The sequence below is a fragment of the Pezoporus flaviventris genome, unplaced genomic scaffold, assembly GCF_033815535.1.
Source record: "Pezoporus flaviventris isolate CSIRO_AGI_PZ_B2104156 unplaced genomic scaffold, CSIRO_AGI_Pfla_v1 ptg000040l, whole genome shotgun sequence".
NCBI classification, from domain to species: domain Eukaryota; kingdom Metazoa; phylum Chordata; class Aves; order Psittaciformes; family Psittacidae; genus Pezoporus; species Pezoporus flaviventris.
This window is the reverse complement of record NW_026892588.1, coordinates 11319876-11343130: the sequence shown is the minus strand read 5'-3', so window position 1 is coordinate 11343130 and position 23255 is coordinate 11319876. Positions and strand designations below refer to the sequence as shown.

Below are 23255 nucleotides of genomic sequence, written 5' to 3'. Positions count from 1 at the left end.
TATAGTACCTGTATTATAAAATAATAGTTTAACATATATGAATATACATATACATAAACATATATTTTATGTATTTATCTTTTAATATAGTAAATATATTAATGTGTTAATGCATTTGTAAATGCATATAAAATTTTCTATATATGTATTCAGTATATGAATATGTTCGCTCTAATCAGCGTTTTGGAGGGGTGATTGGGTTCACACCATCCCTCAGCATTTCTGGTAACGGTGATGGAAAAGTGGTTATTCCTTTAGTAGTGTTTTGGCTTTTCCCCCATAAAGTGTATTCACACTTATTTCATTCCCCAGGGTTCTTTTCTGTTTCTCCTGCTGCAGAGGGAGGATTCCCTCTTAGGGAGTTTATCCAGTGCACTTTGTAATACAGGATTCCATAGACACTTCGATTTTGTATCAGAAAACATTTGTATTTGGGTAAACTGAATTGTACCTGAGGTAATTATTGTAGTTGGTGACAAAACTTCACAGCTCCCTAACTGCTGGGTTCAGCAGTGCTTCAGAACTGGGAGGCCAGACAGCGCTAGCAGAAATGCACTTCCTTTCCTATGCAGGTAATTCACACAGAGGGCTGTTTGCCTTTTTCTCCGAGATGCATACAGGCTTGGGGAATGGAAAGCATTTCTTCTCTCTGAAACAAGAAACTTTTCTGGCAAGAATTTACATTAAGGAAAGGTGTAGTCATCCCCTTTGCTCTTTGTAGAATAGTTATTTATTATAACAAGTATTTTAGTAATACTCAAATGAAGAATTTAACCATTTATGGTAAACAGACTTAACATTTCTTTAAAGATAACCTTGTTTTTACACCATTAAGGCCAGGAAATGTGTAGTGTCTGAAACTGAAACATAATCATAGAATTGTTCTTGATTTCAAGGACAGTATTAAGAAAAGTTAATGGAAAAGCTCTCAGAATCTGCTACACTCTCAACAACCTCTTTAATCCAGGGGATGTAGTTGGACACTCTGGTATACACGCCGTATTTCCCTTTCTCAGCACAGCCCTCTCCCCAGCTTACAATCCCCAAGAGAAACCAGGTGTTGTGGTGAGACACTGTGAAAGGGCCACCACTGTCGCCTTTGCAGGCATCTGCCACTTCAGTGTGGTGCCCTGCACAGAACATGTTATCAGTAACAAGCCTGTCCATTGACCTCTGGCAGGTCTCCATGTTTACAATGGGCAGCCGGACCTTCATGAGGAAGCGCAGAGTTGAACCTCTGTTGTGAGTGGCGCCCCAGCCGCTTACCATCCCTATTCTTCCTTCTTCGGATAGCAGGGTGGCAAGGCTGGGGCTCGGAAGGCAGATGGGAATGGCATACTCATTGAAAACAACAGCACTGCTCAGGTACAACAAGGCGATGTCGCTGTTGTAGTTATTGGAATCATAATGTGGATGTGTCCAGCTCCGTTCCACATTAATCTTCTGTTCTTTAAACTCTCTTTGATACTTGTCAAAGTCTCCTGTAGTCACAAGTTAAAATGTTAATCAGACTGTAAACAGCCTCTGTGGTATGGCCATGGGGGGACAGGAATGGGAGTGAATTACTGCTTTGACCTCTTGTACCAAGACAGGACAGAGCAAACCAGATCATGCTCTAGGACAGTAAGTTCTTAGGCTGCTCATGTGATTGGACAAATAGAGCTTCCCAGTTTGCCCTTTGAGGGCAAAACAAAGTTATGGACTGGAGGAACAGACATACGCAGAGAAGGTGGCTTCTGTAGTAGAGATTTTGTCATAAATGTCACTGTTTTTCAGTAAGTGCTGTATTTTGAACAGTGTGTCTAAGCTGCAAGGGGTTCCAATCCCTGCCACTGAAACCAGCACTGTGGTACGCTACAAAAAAAGAGGGGCTTTCTGCTGGAGCAGTTAAAGGCACTGAGAAGCAGGCAGCAGAGCAGGAAAGTAATCTTAAGGCTGATTAAAAACCAATCCTGACTGGAGAGCACACCATCAACTACATGAATCCCTCTTCCTTCTAACGTGCACCCTGAGCTCTGCTGTTTCCTGGCATGATGAGTTTGCCAAAATGGGTGACAGAAGAAGGTAAACCTGTGCCTGATGGTCCCATGAGAGCAAAAGGGAGCAACTGGAGGCCCTTCACCCTTAGAAGTCACCAATAAAAGGAAGTGTTGGGTGGGATGTGATGTCTGTTTCTTAACCATATCTTACTCAATTCATGTACAATGCAAAGTACATCTTATGTTAAGAGATTACCCCGTGTTTCTACAATACACAAATTGTACTCACCTATGGTGACGTGGTGTGGCCTGACGAGATCAAGGCAGTGAGCAGCCGTGACCACCCAGCGGCTGCTGATTAAACTCCCTCCACAGAAACCAATGTCTTTGCTATTCCGGATTAAAACCTGTAGGAGGAAGAAGAGCACGTCACCAGGGCTCTGTTGTGTATGCGTGCACACCATCAGTCTCGTGCAGTTTGGGTGCAAGCTCTGTGTCTTGAAAACAACACTTCTGGCAATATCTACAGTGCAGCAAATATAGTGACACTGCTAAAACAGTCATAAAACAAAATGGTTGCACATCTGTGACAATGGAGCAGAATGTTACGATGAACCAGGCTTGCCAAATCCAACAGGAGTAGAGCTATGCTGAGTGGCATTCCTTTAAGGAAACAAGTGTGATTTATCATGTGCCTTCACATTTCTCTGGGGGTGCGGGAGAAGGGTAACACAAGGTGTATTTCACTGGTACTCTGGTTAAAAAAAAAGAGAGCAGCATTTTTGTATATGAACAAGGTATAGAAAACAGTTTTTCACATTCCCAGTTGTCAAATGAAAATGCCAGTAAGTGCAGACTGAGAAACTGTGTTGGTTTTCTTTTGCTGATAATAAAATCTGGCATTATCTACACAGTAGAAAATGGAGAAGTAAAAACATGCTGCTCACTGTTAGATGTTTGCCTTGTCTATTGAGAATTACAAGCTCTGGTAATGCCTCTGCCTCTCTTCAATTAAACTCCTCCCTGAACCTGTTAACTTCATGTGTTAAACTGCAGGGAAAGCTTAAATTTTGGTACTCTGCAGTTTCTGTGAAGTTAACAATGAAAATAGTGGGAAAAAGGTACAACACGAGTTCCTGTAGACGTTACGTTCTACATCACAAGCCATTTTGACAATTTCCCAGTAGTGACCTATCAGCTTGCAGGATTGCACAGGGACCACGTGGTCCACACAGGTTCAGCCTCCTGTTTCCCCCTGTAAAATACCTCCTGATGCGTGCAACAGCAAAGTCGTCTTGTGTGACAGCACTAAAACACTGGCAGTAACCACAGCTGGTTTAGATCAGTCTGTTAACAAGCCCCTAAATAACAGTGCACTGATGAAACAGAGACAGTATAAATAAGTGAAAAATCAGTAACAGAAGAGACACAAAAAGCCCCAAACCAAGATTAAAAAAAAAAAAACAAAACCAAAACACACATAAAACCACCAAGAAAACCAAACCAAACCAAAAAGAACCAAAACCCAAAAAACCCAAACACACACAAACCAAACCAAAAATCACCAAAAAAACCCCAACCAACCAACCAACCAAAAAAAAACCCAAACCACCCCTGAATAAAAAAAGACAGTGGAAATAAAAGAAACACTTGTATTATATGAAGGTGGGACTCCCACCTTCATATCTGAGCACTCTCAGTTTTACCTCCCTTACCGTTACCAAGTTTGAGAAGCTGAGCAGTCTAATGGAGAATCTTACCTGGTCATAGGAAAATGGTTGTGAAAAATAGCAGCAGCCATTGCAAAGGGAGTGGAAGGACTGCTTTTCACTGAGAACACTGAGAAAACTGAGAAAAAAAGAACCTGAATAACAGAGCAGGAGAAGACCCATCTGATAGAATTAAAGGGAAAGCTGAGATCACAAAAGCAGCTGTATCTAGGATGGGATAGCAGGAGGAATGATGAAAAAAGACAACTAAGGTGTGTTATCATCAAAAAGACCTGCAAAAGTTTGAGAAATACATGTGGGTAGATGGCTCTCGCCCTGAAAAACCACTGTACAATGGCCTGATGAACTCTGCTCCTGCTGCAACCAGTGATGACAAGTAAGAAAGTATTCAAAGTATACAATTTGTGTGGTATTTATGGCCAGACAGGACATATTACCTGCCAGGGGCAGTGTCCACGATGACACAAAGTTCCTCCCGTTATCCTGGAGCCGTTGTGCTGTAAATTAGAGCTGACGTTTATCTGGACAAACTGAGGCGTGTCTGAAACACGTTCCCAGTCACTGCCCCGATGAAGCCCAGTCCATGCTGTTTGGATGGCATTTTCCACCACTTCCTGCCTGGTAGCAGGCTCTGTGATCTCCTCCTGCCACACAGGGCCCTGGGTGGCCTCAGGCCACAGAGCCAGGCTTACCCCGGGCTCGCCAGGCCTGGCAGTGCCTGCCACTGCCTCACTGTGTGCAGAGAAACCAGCCCCCAGTGGCTTCTGTGTCACAGAGTCCACCAGGGTTTTGTTCCCTGCCACCTCTGCTTGTCCTGTGTCACCCTCTGTGTGCATGCTCTGCCCAAAGCCATCCTTTAAGGTCTCATTTTCCCCAGCAGCACTTTGTTTCAGCTCCATTTGCATAACTGTGCCCTCTGTGCTCTCGTTCCTCTTGGCTTCATCATCCCCGTGCTCATGTAGTCCCCTCGGGAGCCTTTCTAGCCTCAGCCACTCTTCCTCCAGAGCACTCCTGGCTTTAATCAGGCCACACGGAAATGGTGCTGGAGGGAACACAGACAGAAATAAAGATGTGAGTTTAGGCTGTGTGGTGTCCTGTCAAACTCCCAACACAAAAGCAGGACTTCTGTCCAAGAATAGGATTCAATACTCCTGTAAGAGCCCAGGAATAACTCTGACCCAAACCATTCTATGGTTCCAGGATTCTAACTCTGAGCAAACCACACTACCTGCTTGCACACATCTCTTCCCATCCTCATGCAGGGTGTAATCCTTTGCACAGGAACACACCACGTGAAAGGCGCTGCTGCTGTCCCTGCAGTACTGCCAGCACCCGCCGTTCTTGTACCAGCACTCAAACTTCTCTGCCATGGAAACACACAGGCACAGGTTATTGCTATGCATGGACCCAAGTACCTTCTAGCACCACTGTTACAGGAAGGAGCAAGAAATTAAACCTTCTGAAATCTCACGGGGGAAAGGAGGGAACTACCTCACAGCTCCAGAAAACCTCGCTGATTTGTAGCAAACCAAACACATGGCCTTGTGTCTGTTGCTTGCCTGTTTCTACCATTTCTCCTTTGCCAGTTTTGACCTGAGGCCTTTCTGCCTGTAGAGCAGGGGCAAGAAGATATCTGGAAGAGCAAGTACTTCTAAATGCATCCATTTTTCATCCATCTGCATATCTTGTCTATCATGACAAATGTAAAGTACTTGGTGGGGGCAAGTCTGTGAGGAACTGACTGAGATCTTTCTACATTGCTCCATTAAACAAACATGTTTCATTGCTTCACAGTAAAAAGGAAAGTTTGAGAAAAGTACGTGGGGGAAAAAAATACTTATAGTTCATAGTTTCCACATGAGTTTGGGTTTTGCTCTATTTCGTGCCTCAGTCATTTGCAAATCCGATACACTAGTTCAGAAGAACAAAAAAACTGAGGAGAGGGAGGCAGCTTTTCCAATTAATTTTTCCTTATTGGCATATTACAACATAAATACAATTTCAGATTTGTTTGCTTTACACTAAGCTTTGGCTTGATGCATTTACTCAAGGAAATTATACAGAGAAGAGAGCCTCACCAGGAGCCACCTCCAGTGGAGGTAGCTGTGGCAGGAGTCACGAGATGTGTTACCACTCTGAAGTGATGACAAGGGGTAATTCCCTATCCTTTCTTGGGAGAATATGGGAGGTGGCTACCTGCCTTACTCAGGGCTTGCACCGATGAGTGAAGAGCCCAGGACTGCCACAGCTGTATGACAGGAAGTGGTGCTACCCTCTTTTTCTGCACAGCAGAGGCAGAAGTAGCTACAGCCGCTGTCAGTGTAATTCCCTTCTTGGGGTGGTGGTTCCCCAATTTGTCAAGTGAGAAAACACTGTTCTAATGTAAGAATCTTTAACAACCGACCAGCTTTGGATCAGACAGGTAAAAGTCGCCACTGACAACCTTGGTGACACCACTCACCACCTTGGTGAGAAGCCTATGCAAAGGTTTAACTCAAGTATCCAATGAACAAATGCCAGCCTTAATTCTTCACAGTGAATGTCAGCGTGCCCTGTACTCACCTTTTTCGCAGCTGTCTCCTCCAAATCTTGGGGGACAGATGCAGTAGTAATTGTAGTGTCTTATTTTGCAGACTCCACCATTGTTACAGGGATTTGTATTACATGGATTTAAACCTAAGAAGAAGAAACAAGGCACAGTGCAATTAAGAGAAGCCTGGTTTTAAACTGCCACATAATTCTTTGTACCCAGAATTTGTTTAGATTTCTTTTTTAACCTACCTTTGTAACTGAACCAAAACTCCATCTGCAACAAACCACAAATGAAGAAAGCAGTCAGTAAGTGGCCATACTGGTTACTGATGATATAATTTAGGAAATGATAATGTGGGGCTTTAGGGTGCATGTAAATTAGCACTTTGATTAGAATCATAAAATACATTCTCAGAGCAGATCTGACCATCACCATGCAGCTCGCTTTTGTTTGTGTCATGGATCAGCCACAGAGTGCATAAACTGGGTTGTATTGGAATGAGAATTAAACTGAAAGCTTAGATCCATGAACGCTCCAGCCAGTGAAAGGTCTGTGGTACCAGCCTACAAGTTTCAGCTCCCACCTAGCCCTCAAAACATGGTGCTGCAAGGCCATCAGCACCAGCCATTGTTAACTTTCCTCTGTTTTGACTAAAATAAAGTTCCTCACTGTTTTCTCCTGCGAGTGGAAGATCTCCCTGGCCTCCTCAAAGGAACACTTCTCCTCATTGCACTCTCTCTCCAAGTTCCCTGGACAAATCTCTTCTAGAAAATAATTGGCGCGTTTATGGACTTTGAGCACCTCGTGTGCTTCATTCTTCCTCATGAACACTAGAAAACAAAACAGAACAGTTGATACTGGCAGACAGCAAACTGGCACCATTAGTCACAGTCACATGCACTCTCAGTTGAGTAAACAACACAAAGAAGGGGAGTGGGAATCTACATAAATAGCCCAAAACTAAGTAAGATGAGCCTGTGTTCCAACAAAGGACACTGATAGTTTAAGCTTTCTTTTAGTGCATCAAAAGACTTGCAGTTAAGTGCACAAATCATGTTTTACTCCACAAGACTCGAGTATTGCAGTGAGGCTGGTTGTATTTTTCTGTCTAACAGTCCTGATCCACAACAATTGTTAATTGCCTGCGTGTGCATGCAGAAATAAAGCTGAAGGGAGAGGTTTGGTTTGTATTTGGTGTCAGCTTTGTTAGATATTCAGTAATGTCTGCGCTTTCCAGGTAGCTACAGGCCACAACAGGACAGACACCACTCCTTCATTAAAAGACATATATAAGCTGCCACGTTTGTAGTTACATTTAGTTATTCACAACTTCGCTTCACTAAGCTATTGGCCCTCCTCCTGCAATGTCTTTAGAGTTATTACTGCCAATAAATTAAGAGATGAGTGACCAGAAGAGGAAATATGGCAGTAAGGCCCTCCCCACATACCCCTGCTGCTCCATATGGCACCTCTAGCTGAAGCACAGTGCTCCAAGGATTTTCCAGTCAGGATGCTCAGAAGGGAAGTGAAGGCTCACTCAGCCCCTGTGGATGTACTGATACCATGTGCTATCACTACTTAGAGAAGATAGAGGTTTTGCTTTTTTTGTTAAATCTCCAGAAGTGTGGCCCTATATCCAAACCCATCCACCTGATAAGATTGAAAAACTGCTGTTAAGAGTTTAAAGAGTTTTAAGAAAGCTCACTTTGCAATTGTGACAAAGCCTACTGAAACTGACACAGCACTTAACGGGGCTCTCTTTCCCTAGTAATAGTTTAGTGCCCTAGACAAGTCAAAACCTGACAAAGAACCCCAGCTTTGGAGATGGACCATCAAGACAGACATTTCCTTGCAGCTGCATAGTTGGTATCTAAAGAAACGACTGAAATTCTAGAATATTAAATTGCTTCATTTCTTGGCAATTAGAAACAGCCCACAAAAACTCTCAGCTGAGAAAAACTTTGAGTATATCCTGCTGTCTGGTAATGAGGAAAATGTCTTTCACTTATGTGAAATCTCACCTTGAGTTATGGGGTCATCTTTAAATGATTTACCTATTGTAAGCAGATATCCCACATAGAAGATATGCCTGTGTAAAGCCTTCTGGTTTGCAGACACCACTTCTACGTCTGTTCTTCATCCTCTGCAAGGACAGCCATAATGATTCCTGAGATCCTGCACACTCTCACACTTGTTCTAAAGCTCTCTGAAGCCATTTCCTAACCTTGTGTAGTTGTAGTAAAATCAACATGAGGTCCAGGAACACATATTAAAAATGCCTAATTTTAGCTTCCCAAACTGGAAAGCTTTGCCATACAAAAATAGTTCAGATGATGGGTTCAGTGTCACAAGGATAATACTTTGCAACAGCAAAGTTCTTAGTGGTCTAAGTAGGAAGTTAAGAAAGGCTGATTTCTCTTGGAAATATAAATATGAATATTCATTTGTTTGCATGCATTTCTGGAAGTGGCTTCTCCAACGCACAGGACTTTTTGTTCAGAAAAGGGATGTAGTTTCAGTTTAAATGCAAGATTGTCACAATGAGACAATGAAGTTAAAAGGGTAATTCAGAAGTACCTACCTGAATATGCATATGTACAGCTGCTGTTGATGGAACACATCAGTAGGAGAAACATCACAAGTGAGGAACTGCTTTCCATTTTAGTGTGCATTCAGAATACTCTTGCCTTCCTGCTGACTTCCTTTAGAGGGAAAAGAAGGATAAAATTGGTATATTTTGGAATATAATTAATATAATATATAACATAACATATACAACAAATAAATATAATTGGTATCATAAAACCAAGGATAAATTAACCTGCAAAAAAATACAGAAGTAGAAGCAAGAGGGCAGGAGAAGGGATAAAGAAAGCAAATTCTACCCAGTTCATTTTTGATCTGATGCCCATTGTTTCTTCAAGCCACACCGATGCTGCACACAATAGGAATCCCAACAGTTTGCAGGGTAATGTGCAGAGATTGACCTAGACCAGGACGTGCTGTAGGGCCTGATCTGAAGCTCACAGAAGGAATAAAACCCCTGTGGTGAACATGGGAGGAGTGGATCAGGCCCAAACTGAGCATAAGCCAGTTCCAGTGACAGCCTTGTCTAAACTGCAAAGGATCCCAGGCTGAGGGCTGAGCTGCACACTGCAGCCAGCAGCTTCTCATGGCCTTGTCAAATCAGTCCATGTATGCACACCCAGTGAGGAGACCATCACCACGTACCTGGTAGTAAAAGTTACAAGATAGAAGTCTCTGTTTCTGCGCATTACCTTCCCAGGCTAAATAATTTATGAGGATTTGACAGCACATTCCTCTTTGCTACACAGATCATTTCCCAAACCCACAGGATCCAGAATGCGTTCACTGTACACAGAGCCATGCAATTATACTCACTTTTTTGCTTTATTTTTTTTTAGGGAAAGACAGGACAGAGATTTGGATGTACACCAGGAACAGCCAGAAGGTCAAAGGGTTGATAATTAACCAGTCACAAATATTGACAGAGAAGAGACAACCTTCTGGGTTCTATGAAACACATTTGAAATCCAGAATCAGAAGAAAATTGGGTGTTTCCACACACATACATATGTGCACTAAAAAAATTATTTAAAAATCCTTAAAAGCATCCTCTAACAATGAAAGCCACATCTTTGCAACAGATTTCTTTAGGAAAATCTAGATTGTATAAGAGATTTCTGATGCTCCATGATCTTTAAGGTAATACCAATTGATCTGGAAAATACACAAACTGCTCTGTAAGCATCTGTTAAAATATGCAGAGCTATAAGCGTAGAAGAATTCATAGCAGTCACCTGCAGGAAGGCAAATATTGCCCTGCAATAGTCACAGCTATTCACGGACATTACAATTTCTGTCTTTAATTAGAGCCATATTTTACTGGCTTTGAACACAATAACATTTTTCCTTGCAATTCAGTGACTAGCAATGCTGGCCTTCTCAGAAGCACATGTTCCTGGTGCAGGCTCTGGCTGGAAGGCTGCTGTTCAAAGCATTATTCTTTAAGGTCCATTTATCCTTCAATCCAATCCCAAATGAAAAAGGGCAGGGGAAAAAAGAAAAAGAGAGACAAGAGACTGCTGACTGTGCTCTTTGGTCTCAGCTTACCTCCAACATGAAGCCCTTAGCCTGACTGCTACTTTAACACATGAATCAACTTCAGCACTTGCTTATTAAACATGTAAGCAGCCTGTAAGTCAACAAGACTAAGTCCACAAGTTCAACAGGAATTAAACCTCTTTGCTGGCACCATATTAAATTTCTTACAAAGCCTAACACAATGTTATTGTACCTGAAGTTTGTTTCATTTAGCAATCTCATCACTGTAGCAGACTGAAGTTCTTCACTGATACAAAGATGGGTCCAATTCCTGATTGAGATACTGGAAACATACATCACTACAGCAGTTAGCTTCACCTTTTTGTTTCTACAAGATTATGTATAGTATATTATATTTAGCAAGCTTAAATGCTAAGATTAAAAGAAAGTATAAATTGTGATTTAAACTTCATTTTGACTACTGCTCTTCCTATGAACTTACTGGTACTGTATGTTTATTTTAGTTACTGATATACACACAGATATACAGGCCCAGATGCAAACACAGACACGCATATCAGTAAGTATTAGCAATGCTAAAATAGCCTGCAGCTGACTGCATTCACTAGAATTGGAATGAACCCAAGCATTTGCTTAGCTTGCTAATTAGAAAAGATTTACAGGCCTTAAGTTAAATAGAGCATGCAAAATCTTGAAGTTAAACCTCTTTTTCTGTAATAACACAGAATTCCCCTTGACTTTTAAGGAAGTCTTGGGGGGGGTGTGGTGTGGAAAATCATGCATTGAGTGTGCAAACAATGGAACAGAAAAAATGGAGACATTCTAGTGACCTGCCGAATCAGCTTAATCTGTGAGCACTGGAGTAAGATGTGAATGAGTGGAGGCAATAATGATGTTATTAGAATTCCATCATGTTCAAAGAAAAACTATGCAACTATACAGCAAACCAAATCAGGTACTGTGACCATGCTGCAGTAAAGCTGGAATGACAGAACTGTATCACTAAAAAAAAAACACTTAAAACACTTTTTTCTGAACCCTCCCATTCCTCACCCCAACTAATTCAGTCATTTTATACACAAAGATGGAGTTGCCTGACCATGGACCATCTTATTTTCTGCAACACTGTAAAGTATCTCAGTGTAACAGGGTATTATTTCTTGCCTGTAAGGCCTAGTGTAGGACCATGCTACAAATAAACCCTATAACCTGGAAACTAACCAATATAAACTCAGTAAAAAAGAAATTAAAAAAAAGGCATAACACAGGTACCAAGGAAAACAGTACACAAGGTTAACATATACTCCATATTTAATACTGAAGATCTGACAGTACATTACACTGCATACTGTCAGTAGCACATAGCCACAATATTCCAGACTTTCAGTATCAGAGTCAACCCTGCCAAGAAGCTGACATCTTATCTATGTGGTGTTGGATCCACTCAAGATACTGACTAACTTTGGTGTAGACTCCAAACTTCTCCTTTCTCCCACAGCCTTCGCCCCAGCTCACCAGTCCTACCAAAAACCAAGTATCTTTATATTTAGTGATCATAGGGCCTCCACTGTCCCCACTGCAGGAATCTTTTCTGTCTCCTAAGCTCCCAGCACACAGCATGTTGTCAGAGATAGCAAATCTCATCGCCTGGGCACACTCATTCCGTGGAACCATGGGGATTTGGATATAACTGAGGAAAGTAGAGTAATTGCTGTTAGCATCACTTGTGCTGCCCCAGCCAGTTACCACCATCTGCTTCCCACTTGTCATCAGCTCCTGTTCTGCCAGGTCACGGGTGGGAAGGCAGATAGGGAGCGCGTATTTGTTATACATCACAGGCTCAGCCAAGTGCAGCATGGCTATGTCATTATCAGATGTCTCCTTGGTGTAGTTCTCGTGGCTCACACATTTATCAACCCAAATGGTTTGCTCATCTGCCTCAAGACGGAGACGGTGGAATTTACCTGAAAGAGCAAACAAGATGACAGATGCTACTGAACCTTCCTTCACCTTGAACACCAAAGCATCTGGATTACACTGGGCTTTAGGACTGTACTTCATGTTTTTACTTCTCTTGCAATATAGACATTCACTCATTTATGTTACAGGTTAACAGTGTTACGAGATGGACGAATATGTGAATTTTCTATATTTACCTAAATCATGAACACATACAGTACTAATTGGATTTTAGTACCCTAGAGCCGTGGTTATCAGTTGAGAAACTGAAATGCCCTGTTGGGTTCACAACACAGTATGCTTGTGCCACATGAGAGATCTTCAGGAGGAAAACAATCTTCCTGGAGTCAGTGTTAAAAGCTGGGAGAACAAGCATACAGCAAAGCAAGACACTTCAACAGTACATGAGCTTTATGCTGTATAACCAGTGCCTGAATGACTAAATTCAGGGTTTATAACATAAAGGTGACTGACTGGTAAGGCTATTCCTTTCTCAAATCTTGCCTCTGTAGGCAAGATTCAGTAATTTTTGACTAATTAAGACTTCTCAGTTGTTATTTGTGCTACATGATCATGGCTACTTTGTGGGCCAAGCAGTCAGGGAACAGTAAACAGGAAACTAAGCTGAGAAGGCCAGAAAGGCACAAACAAGTAATTTGTGATACACTGGAAAAGACAGAGACATATCTCTCTAATAGGCTGTGAAGAGATAACCCCAAAAATAATTCAGTGGTTGTCACATTTCTGAACTGTGCTGTTGGCTAATTTAAGCTTCATATCAAGGCCTACTTCAGTATATACTTGAGAAAAACACTCAGAGAAGTGTCCATAATACTCATTTGAGCTGCAGGCAGGCACACATCCAAGCACAAGGTGGCAGGACACTGAGGCTGACACCTTACCTCTGCCCAGGTTGCATGTGTGTGACAGAAGTGTGCTTTCCTGCTCAGTCTCGCTATAGGTGACTTGGAAGTTGCTCTTTATCATCACCTTTTCAAATGTGATGTTTCACAATACGAGCCCTTAAATTTGTTCCCTCACTCCCTCATTAACTCTTGCCTTCTTTCAGTCTTATTTGAACCCCTCCAGATACAAACTCTGCAGCCAAGTTGCTCTGACTTTGGGTGCACACACTTCTGGATGCTCTTAAACTGGAGCTTCCAACTTCAGCTACTCTGAAAGCTAACTTAATTTCAGACACTAAAAATCCACGTGAGTCCTGCTGCAAAACTATTGCTCGTGAGTGCAAACCCAGCTGTAAGCTTCCCCTCCAGTTTTGCTCTTATGGTTGGTAAGCAGCGCCACAATGAACTGAATCAAGAAAAGTGATGGGTATCCCAGCCTGACAGAGGCAGGCTGAGCACCACCTCTGCAGGCTCAGTATGAACTAAGCATTCATTACTGTTATGGGACTCATACCTGACCCCTCTGACATGGCCATGTCTCCATTGAAACTCAGTTCCATGTACCTCACGAGATGTCTCCAGGTTTTAGAGCAGATATTTTTCTGATAAGAAATGCTTTTCTGATGGCAACAGAATTCCCAAAAGATACATTTAAAAGGAAAACCATGTGGGTCTTAAAAAGGATCCCCTCTGCTTGACCTGGAGTATGTTTTGGAGGAGAATCTCTTTTGGTGAAGTCTCAGCCTGTGGTCATCTCAGTCCTGCACACATCCATCCCAGTACCCCAGGGAAGGGCCCTTCTGTGGTTTCCATCCCACCATAGCAATATTGTTCAAGGATGAATGAGAGGGGTTCTCCTCTCATTCATACCAACTCTCACTCCATGGCCACACACTTTTTCTTCCCCTATTAATAAGGCAGGTCTTTTGGGCAGCTAAAGCCCCTGTTGCTGATCACCCTTAACAGTATAAATTACTCTGTAAGCTCACTCCAAATTTATGTGTGAGATGTCTCTTGACTTTTATTTAAACCAATAAAAATACCTTCTCAAATCAGGGCTCTCAAGTGCCCTTCACTCACGGACAACCACTTTGTATTTGGCTAGCACAGGATTCTCCTGACAGATCTCACCCTTCTTTCTTTGCTGCAGAGATCTCTGGGCATGGCTATTCCAGCTGAAAGCTTGTCAGACCCCATAGATCTCTATCAAGACCTGCAGTAAGAGGCCAGGTTGGAACAATTTAAGTGCAGCCTCAGTATTTCCCGTAGTTACCATTTTCCTGCTGACTGTTCCCTTTAAGTTACACTCAAAGCTACATCTAGCACTGCAGAGCCTTCAAACATGACACCCAACAGTTGCTTTTCCCCTAAAACATTACAAGATTTTTTACCAAGCAAACTGCACAGGATTCTTCTTGGGCCTCACTAAAACTAAATATACATATTGGCAATCACTTAGAAGGGAAGAAAATTACTTACTAGTAACTGGAACTGCTTGGAGATGTGTACTCTGTATGCACATTTTCAAACTACCACATGCACATATGCCTTGATATCCTTCTGTGGTAAAGGTGTATATTTGGCACTAAGAGGACTCAAGGCTATATTGCATTCTTTTCTATTCATCCTTTGTGTTGAACAACAGAGGACGTACATTAACATATCCAAACCTACGTGCCTTGTTGCCTCTGTTCTCAAACATCTGCACATCCACAGTCTATATGGAACATGCATACAAGCAATATATTTCCAAGACTACATATAGAGACAACAGAATTGCAAGATTTTCCACAACTACAGGGAACAACCTATCTTTTCACTAACAGAGAGAGAGCACAGTTGAGCTGTTATGCCTGCCACCAATGGTAGACAGAAAACAGTAATTAAAAATCTACTTAAGTGTGAATAGAACAATGATTATTTTTGTCTATTAACTCAGAAGCAGTACTGTACCTGACATAGACTTTCTTATGCTTAAAAACAGAACTACCAGTAAAGGCAGCGTTGCTATTCTGCAGCATTTCTGCTCCTTTGCTACTGAAACTCTCATCATGGTGTTTAAATGTATGAAAAGGCAGGAAGAGGAGCTGTGACATTCTCCTCCTGAGATCAGGACTTTTCTGTTTCACTATTGGAATGACCTCGAATATTTTCATCACCAGAAAAACACAAGCAGAAGAGACTAAGCCTTGCTACTTTACAGACAAGCAGCAGTGCTCAGGAGACATCAGCTCACTTCCACGATAAGGCTCAAATGAAATGAGATTTTTACTAAACTTTTTTGTTTTGTGCTAAGGTGCATCCTAAATATTTCCTAGACAATCTACTCCTACAGCCAAGAAGATTTTTGTCCTCATAACCTGCTAGTCTTTCTCCTGAGATGATAAACCATGGGAATCAAGCAGTTATAATTAAAAAACACAGTGACAGACTTTTTTCCATACCAAGTCTTACTTTGAGCCCATCCTCTGTCTCAGTGCAGTGCGCTGCCGTCAGGACCCAGGATGGATGGATGAGAACACCCCCACACAGGAATTTCCCTTTGCTATTTTGCAGCATAATCTGAAATAAAAGAAAGAGAGTGCTGACACTGCATGGAGCATGGCTCACAACACATTGTACATATTCTTCTTTGTGGTTCCAAAATACCCAAATTCACCAATGTCACATTCATTGCAGCCAAAGCTCAACAGTGGGACAAAAGCACAGTAAGGTCTCTGTGGAACATCTACAAAAGAATTTTGAACATTCTTCTTGAATGAGGGCTGGCTTCACCCAAATCCGCATGGGATGATGCTGGTCACTGCAAAGAAGCACTCTGGTACTTCCAAGCTTTGAAACACAGAGCTCAAATGAGGGAATTATTCTTGTGGCCATAGCACACACCAGAGGCAGTGTGTCATCTCAGGCTGCAACACACATGCTATGGTATAAAAGGGCCTTTAATGTCAAAGAGAACCAGGCCCTGATCATATACATTCAGTGGTTCCACAATAAGCTCTGCAAAGTTTTCCCTTTCTCATGTCCCAGCCTGCTCTGTAAAACTATGGCATATTTTGCTGATTAAATCTGCTAGCTTGGATTTATGACAGATGAGGCTTATAAAAACAGATCAGTGCACAAAGGGAGAGGACGCTGCCTCACACTGCCACTGTAACACAGTAGCATGAGCTGCAGTAATTAAGTGTCCTTGCCAGAATGTAGCAATAGAGTAGGTTAAGTGTCATCACTATCCTCTCTCTTGACATTGGTGGCAAGGCAAGGTTAAAAAACAGGTCAACAGTCCCAAGATAATAAATCATTTTTCCTGTTATGCCAACTTATGGGTTGCTTTTGAAAAACTTAAGCTAAGGGAATCTTAGTTTCATGTGACACTACCACTAGTAATGTAGGAGCCTTTCTGAAACAGCTAATCAGGCAAAGCTGTTTGGGAACAGCCTCAACTATCTGTGGTAAAAAACTCCTTTTTCCTTACCTGCCAAGGGCTATCTCCCCTTCTTCCTATTCTTCCCTCAATGAGACGAATATTGAACCCTGCTTTGGCTTCAATGTAGTCCATTTTCACTCTTCCACAGGGGAACTCCACTACAGGAGATGCAGAGAAGTTAACTAGCAAAGACCAGATCACCCAATACAAAACCTCCTTCTAAGGCATTCCCTCTGTCTCTTTAACCTAGGCAATACTATTCAATGACTTCACAGAAATCCCTCAATGCTTTGCAAAGGAAGCAGTTTCCCGATTCCCCTGTATGTCTCCAGGAGGCAAACACAGGCTAAAGGCCATAAAGTGAGTATGGAGTTGGGAAAGGCAGGCACAGAGTTGCTTTGCATGGAATGGATGTTTTGAAAGCTAGTACAAAGTACACTGCAGACAATTCTCTCATAAAACCGTCTTATTTCATGTTTGAATAATCCTCTGTCAAATCTGGATTATGAACATCCGCCTCGTACCTACAGGCTTGCACATGGTATGGTCATTCATCAACTGATACCCAGAGGCACAGCTGCAAGTGCGGTACTGGTTGCCAGGGTCATCTGTGCAGAAATGCTCACATCCTCCATTATTGACAGAACAGTTGGTGTATTTGACTTCTGCAGAAGAAATGGAGTCCAAGAGATATATGAGAAGCTGGAAAGCCAAAGAGTCACAGGAGGGTAAAGCAGCAAAACAACAGCATGATTCTAGTGAGCAACAGCTGACAATGACAGTTGTAGGCTTTAATGGCAACTCAGGCCCTGAGACAGCAAACAGACCTTTGTCCAGTAGGTGGCAGCAGGGAGACGGAGAAAACAGGTTACTGTTTCGGGGCAGGTAGACCGGACAACAGGAAACTCATTGTCACTGAGCGCAGGTCGGGCAGTGCAAAGTGTTGATACATGACATACACACTCATCACTAAAAATGCTACCCAGCTTTTGTGCAAGGAAGATATTGTCACAGTAATGACAATGAAGTATTTGCAGTGGATTGTTTCCCCCTGTATTGTAATAAACTCCACCATCGTCCCTGGGCTGACAGTTCTGAAGTGGCTGAAAACCCTGCTTTACAGAACTAGTTCCAGTATTTTTGTAAAATTTAGGTATCTCAGATCTCCAAACCTCTCCCATGGCAACACAAAGTTCATTTTGTTTTAGATAAGCAGAGATAAAAAAGAAAATCACAATTATTAAAGCAAGCGAGTACACTGTGCTGTGATAAAAGTGTCAATCCCCATTACACACAGACCCCTGTCACAAAGAATGTTATGTTATAGAGGATTAAAGGCAGCATTACCATAATTGCAAAAAACGCCCTCCCAGCCTTTGTTACAGATGCAGGAAAATTTTCCAATGTTGTCTTTGCAAATCCCATTGGAACAAGGCTGTGGGTTACATTGATCTCCATCTGAAACAGAGGCAGGAAAACTCAGTCTCTGTATCACAGAGAGCTCACTGATCAAACATTAACATGAGCAGACACCCCCCCAGATTCCCAAGCATCACTGATAGTTTCTGACACATAATGGTGCTACCTCCATGATGTTAGCCCAGAGACAAGAGTGTTTGTTTGGGTTCTGAAGTACAGCTGCAGGTGAGTGGAGTGCCTTGACCAGGGCCTTAGATCCAGGGACTGATGACGGGCACCTCAAGTTTTTTAGGAAGGTTGCTTGTATGATAGAACAGGAAAACATTCTTTGCACACCCCATATAAGAGAGAATGAGAGTTGGAATCAATATGTGATACATGGAAGCTGGAAGTGTAAGTACCAGTTACTACTGAAGAAATACAGAGAAGCGATTAGGGAAGTCTTTTACTTACCTACGTATTTGCTCCAAAAATCTCTCTGTGGAGAAACAAAACTGACATTAAGTCTAGAAGCAGATTTTTAACAAGCAATTGATTTAAAGTGTATCATGACAGCACAGCAACAGAGCACAGCACCCCCATCAACAGCTTTGGTTTCATTCTTCTTGATTGGCACTACAAACTAACAAAACTGGGCAACCCAGACATACCTGTACTCAGCGCAGATCCCCCTGCCCTGCTTGCAGACCCACCAGCACTGCAACTACTCAGTATCCCCTAGATTCTCTGTTTTCCTGTCACTTACTGCCAGACACTTGTGTTGTTGAGTTCACAATTTATTTGTGCCCAGTTAGACAAAACATGGGCATTGTGAAGACAGACCCCACTTCACTCTAGGTTCTGAGGGACAGCAAGGACTGATTCATCCTATGTGGTGAGTCTGCTCTGCTTAGTAAGAAAAGTAAGAAAAAGTCCAATCCAACACAACAACTGGATTTGGAAAGGGGCAGGAATCAGTGATGTTGACAATAAAGTTAGCACCCAATTGAAAATATAAGGTTTGGAGAAGGAGATAGAACCTAGTAATAACAGAAATGTTTGTGAGGCACAAGTGAGAGACTGGGAAGATAGAGTGTAAGGCCGCCAGGGATGGCTAATTGATAACAGAGGGAAAAGGACTGGGAAAAACTCAGTGGCAGCAAGAATAGCCAACTGGGTCAAGCAGGGACTGGGAGTACGTGGCTGGGACCTTAACCTCACAATTAGGTCAGGTGGGACATGCATGAGCAGCCAAGTTTTGTGGGCCATACAGGTGGTAACTTGACAATTACTCATAACACAGGGACATTCAAATCATGCCTACACCTTACTAGTCAGGAGTGATGCATGTTTGGTGCTGACAGCAAGATCTCCCATGCCCTGCATTGAAATACTTAAGTAAACAATTGACTGGTTAAATCCCACATTCATCCTTAAAAAAAAAAACCAGACTTACAGTTGCTTCCTTGGTTTCAAATATCTCACTGGCCTCCTCAAAGTCACACCGCTCCTCAACGCACTCACGCTCCACAGAGCCCGGTTTGAGCTCCTCCAGGAAAGAGTTTGCACGCTTCTGGATTTTCAGGACCTGGTTTGCATCTCTATTGCTGTAAAATACTGGAAGCAAGAACGTGAAAACACAAAGCAAGGGAAAAGAGCTGACTGAAAACCAGTAGTGGTCCTTCCCAAGGGACATTTACCAGAGCAATAGCCCCTCCCTAGCGCAGCAGGAGAGCCTGCCCTAGAAAACATGGGCTGTCAGTGCTGTGCTGCAGAGGCAAGCTCCAGCCTCTGCTCTGTGGTACTTAGCTTCACAGGACTTATGAGGGCTGTGACCAGGCAGCCAACATGGCCCAGCACTGGGTCTGTCAACCTCTACTTGAAGAATTCAATCTCCCCAGTGGAAATGATTCCAGACACTCCTCATGACCGACAGAGGAGCAGGAAATGTACTTGCAGTGACTGGAAAAGGATAAAGGGTATCTCTAAAATTAAAACTTACTTGAGGCACTACAGACTTGTGAAGAGAGGGCAGCCAGCAGCACCCCTATATTGACGAGCTTCCACATACTGCAGCAGGTATCACCTAAAGAAGAGAAGATAGGTGTGAAGAGGCAATCACTGCTGAGCTGCAGCACGACCCCCATGCTGCAGACAGTTGCTAGTCAGAGAGCTCTGCTACCTCCCTTGCTTAGTGCTGTGTTGTGCTGTGACTTTCTGTGATTCCAGCTCCAAAGCAGCCGCTCACTGGAGGCCCTCCAGACTGGTTTGTTAGATCCATCTAACCTATCAGCACCTCTCCCAAAACACTTCATGTCTGCCCCAACATCCTCCCCTTGTCGTATTTTTGACAAGCTTTACACTTCATTAAAGCAAGCGGTACTGTGAAATCCCAAAGGATACAATACTTTGGAAGCACTTACTGCTTTATTCACTCTGAAACAGCGAGATCTATTCTTCTGCCATGAGCTCTGCTGGAACTTAGTTAATCCATAACTTTAGCTATTTACTCTTTGGAGTGACATGAAGTGCATTCTTTTTAGTCACTAAACAAACAGTGCTCAGGGGGAGCTTGACGATTTACCTGCATGCAGGAGAAAACCGAAACAGCTGAGGCACACACTCTGCCTTTTGCAAATCTGTTTTCTTTTTCCTTTTGATTCCCTGGCAAGCAGAAATGGTTATATTTAGTTTGTAAGTGCAACCATCCAGTGCTGAGGCCTCTTGAGAGATCCTACCACCTTCTCACAGCATGCAATCACCCAAAAGGGACACATATTGTTATTTTAAGAGGCCTCCCACTTTATTTCTTCATCAAAGGTTCCACTACAAAACAGCCAAGGTAACTAACACACACACATCCCACACCCCCCCCTTACAGCCATGAGCAGGCAGTACCTGCCCATCAGACGCCTGCTGTGAGGAGTCAGGACAAGAAGCTTGTACCAGCATACTGCATCTTTAGGTGCACTGGACCAGCTCTCATCAGCGCAGAACCTCTGACTGAACTTTGAATATTCAACATTATAAAGCAAAACCACAATGCTTTTAGGAGTTTTCCTGCATCGGAGAGAGTGCGAACCAGTGAGTCCCCTTCTCTGGGAGCAGCCTGCGCAGCGGTACCTCTGCAGGCCGTGCAGAGCATGGCATCTCCAGACAAATAACCTGCGCAGGTATGAGTCCTTAAAGGTTCTTCATCGAGAAAGTGCCACCAGGTGTCAGAGAAAGGTGAGATTCCCCAGACCCTCAGCTCCCCTCCAGTAACACCGTTTAGGAGAGCTCCGACCACTTGTAAAACATTTTTCCCCTTTCCCTTACAAACTTGGCCATGGAGTTTCTTGAAAACAAGCTCTCTCTAAACAAAGGTTTCAAAGTTCATCCACTCAGGACTCGTGTGGCATCCAACCTCACAGTGGGGAAGATGTGTGCACTGTGAACCTCTGCTGATCCATTCTTCAAACTGACAGGACAGAGTACCTCACACCATATACTTTGTTCTTCTTGTTTTCCCTGTGCATAAAAAAGCCAAATGCTTTGGTTTTGCCTCTTCTATAGGAAAGCTTCTGAAAAACTCAAAAATGTGTTCTCAGCTTTTACCTCCTGAGCCAGGAGTGCTGAGTCACTTCTCTCAAATTTTTCCAAATTGCAATTTAAATTTAAAATGTAAATTTCTATAAATTATTTATAGGCAAAGTAAGTTTTGACAGAAGGAGGAACTGAGGCAGTAAAGCTACAAGTCCTCAAATCACAGCTCTTCAGCAATCAATCTTGTGTTGCATCCATCACTTCTTCCTACTTCACCAAAAGATCTTTTAATTTGTAACAAATCCGAACAATTCACTGAGCAATAAAAGCACTAATCCTATTTTCTATATGCACACTGGAGCCTCTCCCTGCCAGAGCACTACCAAGATCTCACTCTCATCCTCAGTACTGATTTCTTGCCAGATTTGCAGAAACATAATGTTCTATGAGCCATCTGTTCCCTCTGAATCATCTGAAACGAGACAGAAAGTTCCCAACAGGCATTAAAAGGGGAAAGACAAGCTGATACAGCAACAGACAACCAACCAGCTCATGCTTCCCTACAAAACCAAGCTGGAATATTAAATCTCCTTAGGCTTAAACACAAAAGGTCAAGGTTTTGCATAGCTGACACATAATCACAGGAACACACTACCAGGACAGCAGAAAACACCTCTCTGTGGAGAGCCTGTGTGTGGGGAGGCAGCTCAGAGCACATCCCCAGCAGGCTGCTGGGAAGTGCTGCTGTGAATCCAGTCTGCAGCCTGGGAGCAAGAATAATTTGACAGAGCCCCACCTGCTCCCATGACAGTCCTTCCTAGCCTGTTACTTCCCTGGTTGGTATCTGCTTGCACCACCTGAGGCTGCAGTCTGAAGTCAACAGAAGTGGTGGGTCTTCTAGGTCACATGCAAACTCCTCCACTTCTTCCTTTCTTGTGAAGACAAAGACTTCCAGGTCACTGGTAAGCCAGCAAGTGCTGGAACTCTTCAGACAGAAATTGCTACAGAACTGACGTGTATCTTTTAGGTGTTATTAGAACAAAACATCACTTTCCATGGTCTGAAAACCTTTTCATCCTTCCCGCATGAGAATTAAGTATCTCAAGCTGCTCAAGGCCCAGCCGGTGGATGCACAGATACTTATCCCAACCAGGCCCATAGGAATGAGGAATTTACCTTATGACTCTGAAGCTGCTTTACAGGTGAGGAATGACAGGGCTTCTCAACATGTTCGTTTGCAGTGCTGCCCATTCAGTGGGAGCAGATCTCCTCAGCTATCCTGATGCTTTACACTATGTTAAAAAAACCAAACACATAAACCCCACCAACTCAACAATCAGGACAAGGGGAACACCAGCAGAATGCATTGTTTAAGAGAACCCTCATTGGTTCTTCAAGATGTTTACAGCACACCTCCCTTTTAACCCACTGCACCCTACCAAGATGCATTTAGTTACCAATCAAACCAAGAGGATGGCAGCCCTGAGCAGTTGTTTGGACATCCCAGTAATGATACACTGAGTGCATTGAGTAGGGCCAAAAGTTTCTTGCTATTGGTTTCTGCCACATAAATAGGTAAAAGACCAAAATGAATTCCCGGTATCAGACGAGTAAGTGTATCTTCTGTGTCTCTGCTGCTGCTTTCTTTGCATGTTTTTTGTAGTAAACTTAATGCAGAGCCTAATACTCAAGTCTGGTGTGTGTGTGAACAAA

General features: G+C 42.9%; 3 protein-coding genes across 9 annotated transcripts in view; all 3 read right to left on the bottom strand.

Annotated features, from left to right (window-relative positions):
* Positions 1 to 707: 707 nt before the first annotated feature.
* On the bottom strand, positions 708 to 11306 carry LOC133275385 (coagulation factor IX-like). 4 transcript variants are annotated; one of them, XM_061465354.1, is made up of 10 exons: positions 10561 to 11306; positions 9128 to 9776; positions 8824 to 8944; positions 6912 to 7072; positions 6491 to 6515; positions 6272 to 6385; positions 4938 to 5072; positions 4147 to 4751; positions 2269 to 2386; positions 708 to 1481 (listed from the first exon to the last, which is right to left on the bottom strand). In XM_061465354.1, the coding sequence occupies exons 3-10, from the start codon at positions 8912 to 8914 to the stop codon at positions 904 to 906; spliced, it is 1827 nt and encodes a 608-aa protein (XP_061321338.1). In that variant the 5' UTR covers positions 8915 to 8944; positions 9128 to 9776; positions 10561 to 11306; the 3' UTR covers positions 708 to 903. The 4 variants fall into 4 exon arrangements, with proteins under 4 accessions (XP_061321338.1, XP_061321335.1, XP_061321336.1 ...); XM_061465351.1 differs by having other exon boundaries at positions 9474 to 11306; XM_061465352.1 differs by having other exon boundaries at positions 9521 to 11306.
* A 315-nt stretch (positions 11307 to 11621) lies between these two features.
* PROC (protein C, inactivator of coagulation factors Va and VIIIa) lies at positions 11622 to 20681 on the bottom strand. Of its 3 annotated transcripts, none has more exons than XM_061465348.1 (9): positions 20602 to 20681; positions 20020 to 20103; positions 19474 to 19634; positions 18492 to 18516; positions 17967 to 18077; positions 17144 to 17284; positions 16668 to 16777; positions 15637 to 15754; positions 11622 to 12292 (listed from the first exon to the last, which is right to left on the bottom strand). In XM_061465348.1, exons 2-9 carry the CDS (start codon positions 20084 to 20086, stop codon positions 11724 to 11726), a joined length of 1302 nt encoding a protein of 433 aa, XP_061321332.1. In that variant the 5' UTR covers positions 20087 to 20103; positions 20602 to 20681; the 3' UTR covers positions 11622 to 11723. The 3 variants fall into 3 exon arrangements, with proteins under 3 accessions (XP_061321332.1, XP_061321333.1, XP_061321334.1); XM_061465349.1 differs by lacking the exon at positions 20602 to 20681 and adding an exon at positions 20441 to 20567; XM_061465350.1 differs by having other exon boundaries at positions 12084 to 12292; positions 15647 to 15754.
* DGKD (diacylglycerol kinase delta) overlaps positions 20614 to 23255 on the bottom strand; it is a 64664-nt gene continuing 62022 nt past the window's right edge. The window contains exon 31 of one of the 2 annotated variants that reach the window (XR_009745489.1): positions 20614 to 20681. The gene's annotated coding sequence lies outside the window, so the exon portion shown is untranslated. Of the gene's footprint in view, positions 20682 to 22520; positions 22835 to 23255 lie in introns of those variants that run through there. The other variant, XR_009745488.1, reaches the window with a different exon arrangement.

What these genes read in the sequence shown, in the direction of transcription:
- LOC133275385 (XM_061465351.1), bottom strand. Translation starts at nt 8,914, where the DNA reads ATGCACACTAAAATGGAAAGCAGTTCCTCACTTGTGATGTTTCTCCTA. An exon ending in TCCACTCGCAGGAGAAAACA is followed by an intron (nt 6,516 to 6,911) that starts GTGAGGAACTTT and finishes GGTTTGTTGCAG; the next exon opens with ATGGAGTTTTGGTTCAGTTA. An exon ending in GCCACACCACGTCACCATAG is followed by an intron (nt 1,482 to 2,268) that starts GTGAGTACAATT and finishes TTGTGACTACAG; the next exon opens with GAGACTTTGACAAGTATCAA.
- PROC (XM_061465348.1), bottom strand. Translation starts at nt 20,086, where the DNA reads ATGTGGAAGCTCGTCAATATAGGGGTGCTGCTGGCTGCCCTCTCTTCA. An exon ending in ACAAGTCTGTAGTGCCTCAA is followed by an intron (nt 19,635 to 20,019) that starts GTAAGTTTTAAT and finishes TCTTGCTTCCAG; the next exon opens with TATTTTACAGCAATAGAGAT. An exon ending in TACCATGTGCAAGCCTGTAG is followed by an intron (nt 16,778 to 17,143) that starts GTACGAGGCGGA and finishes CATCTCCTGTAG; the next exon opens with TGGAGTTCCCCTGTGGAAGA.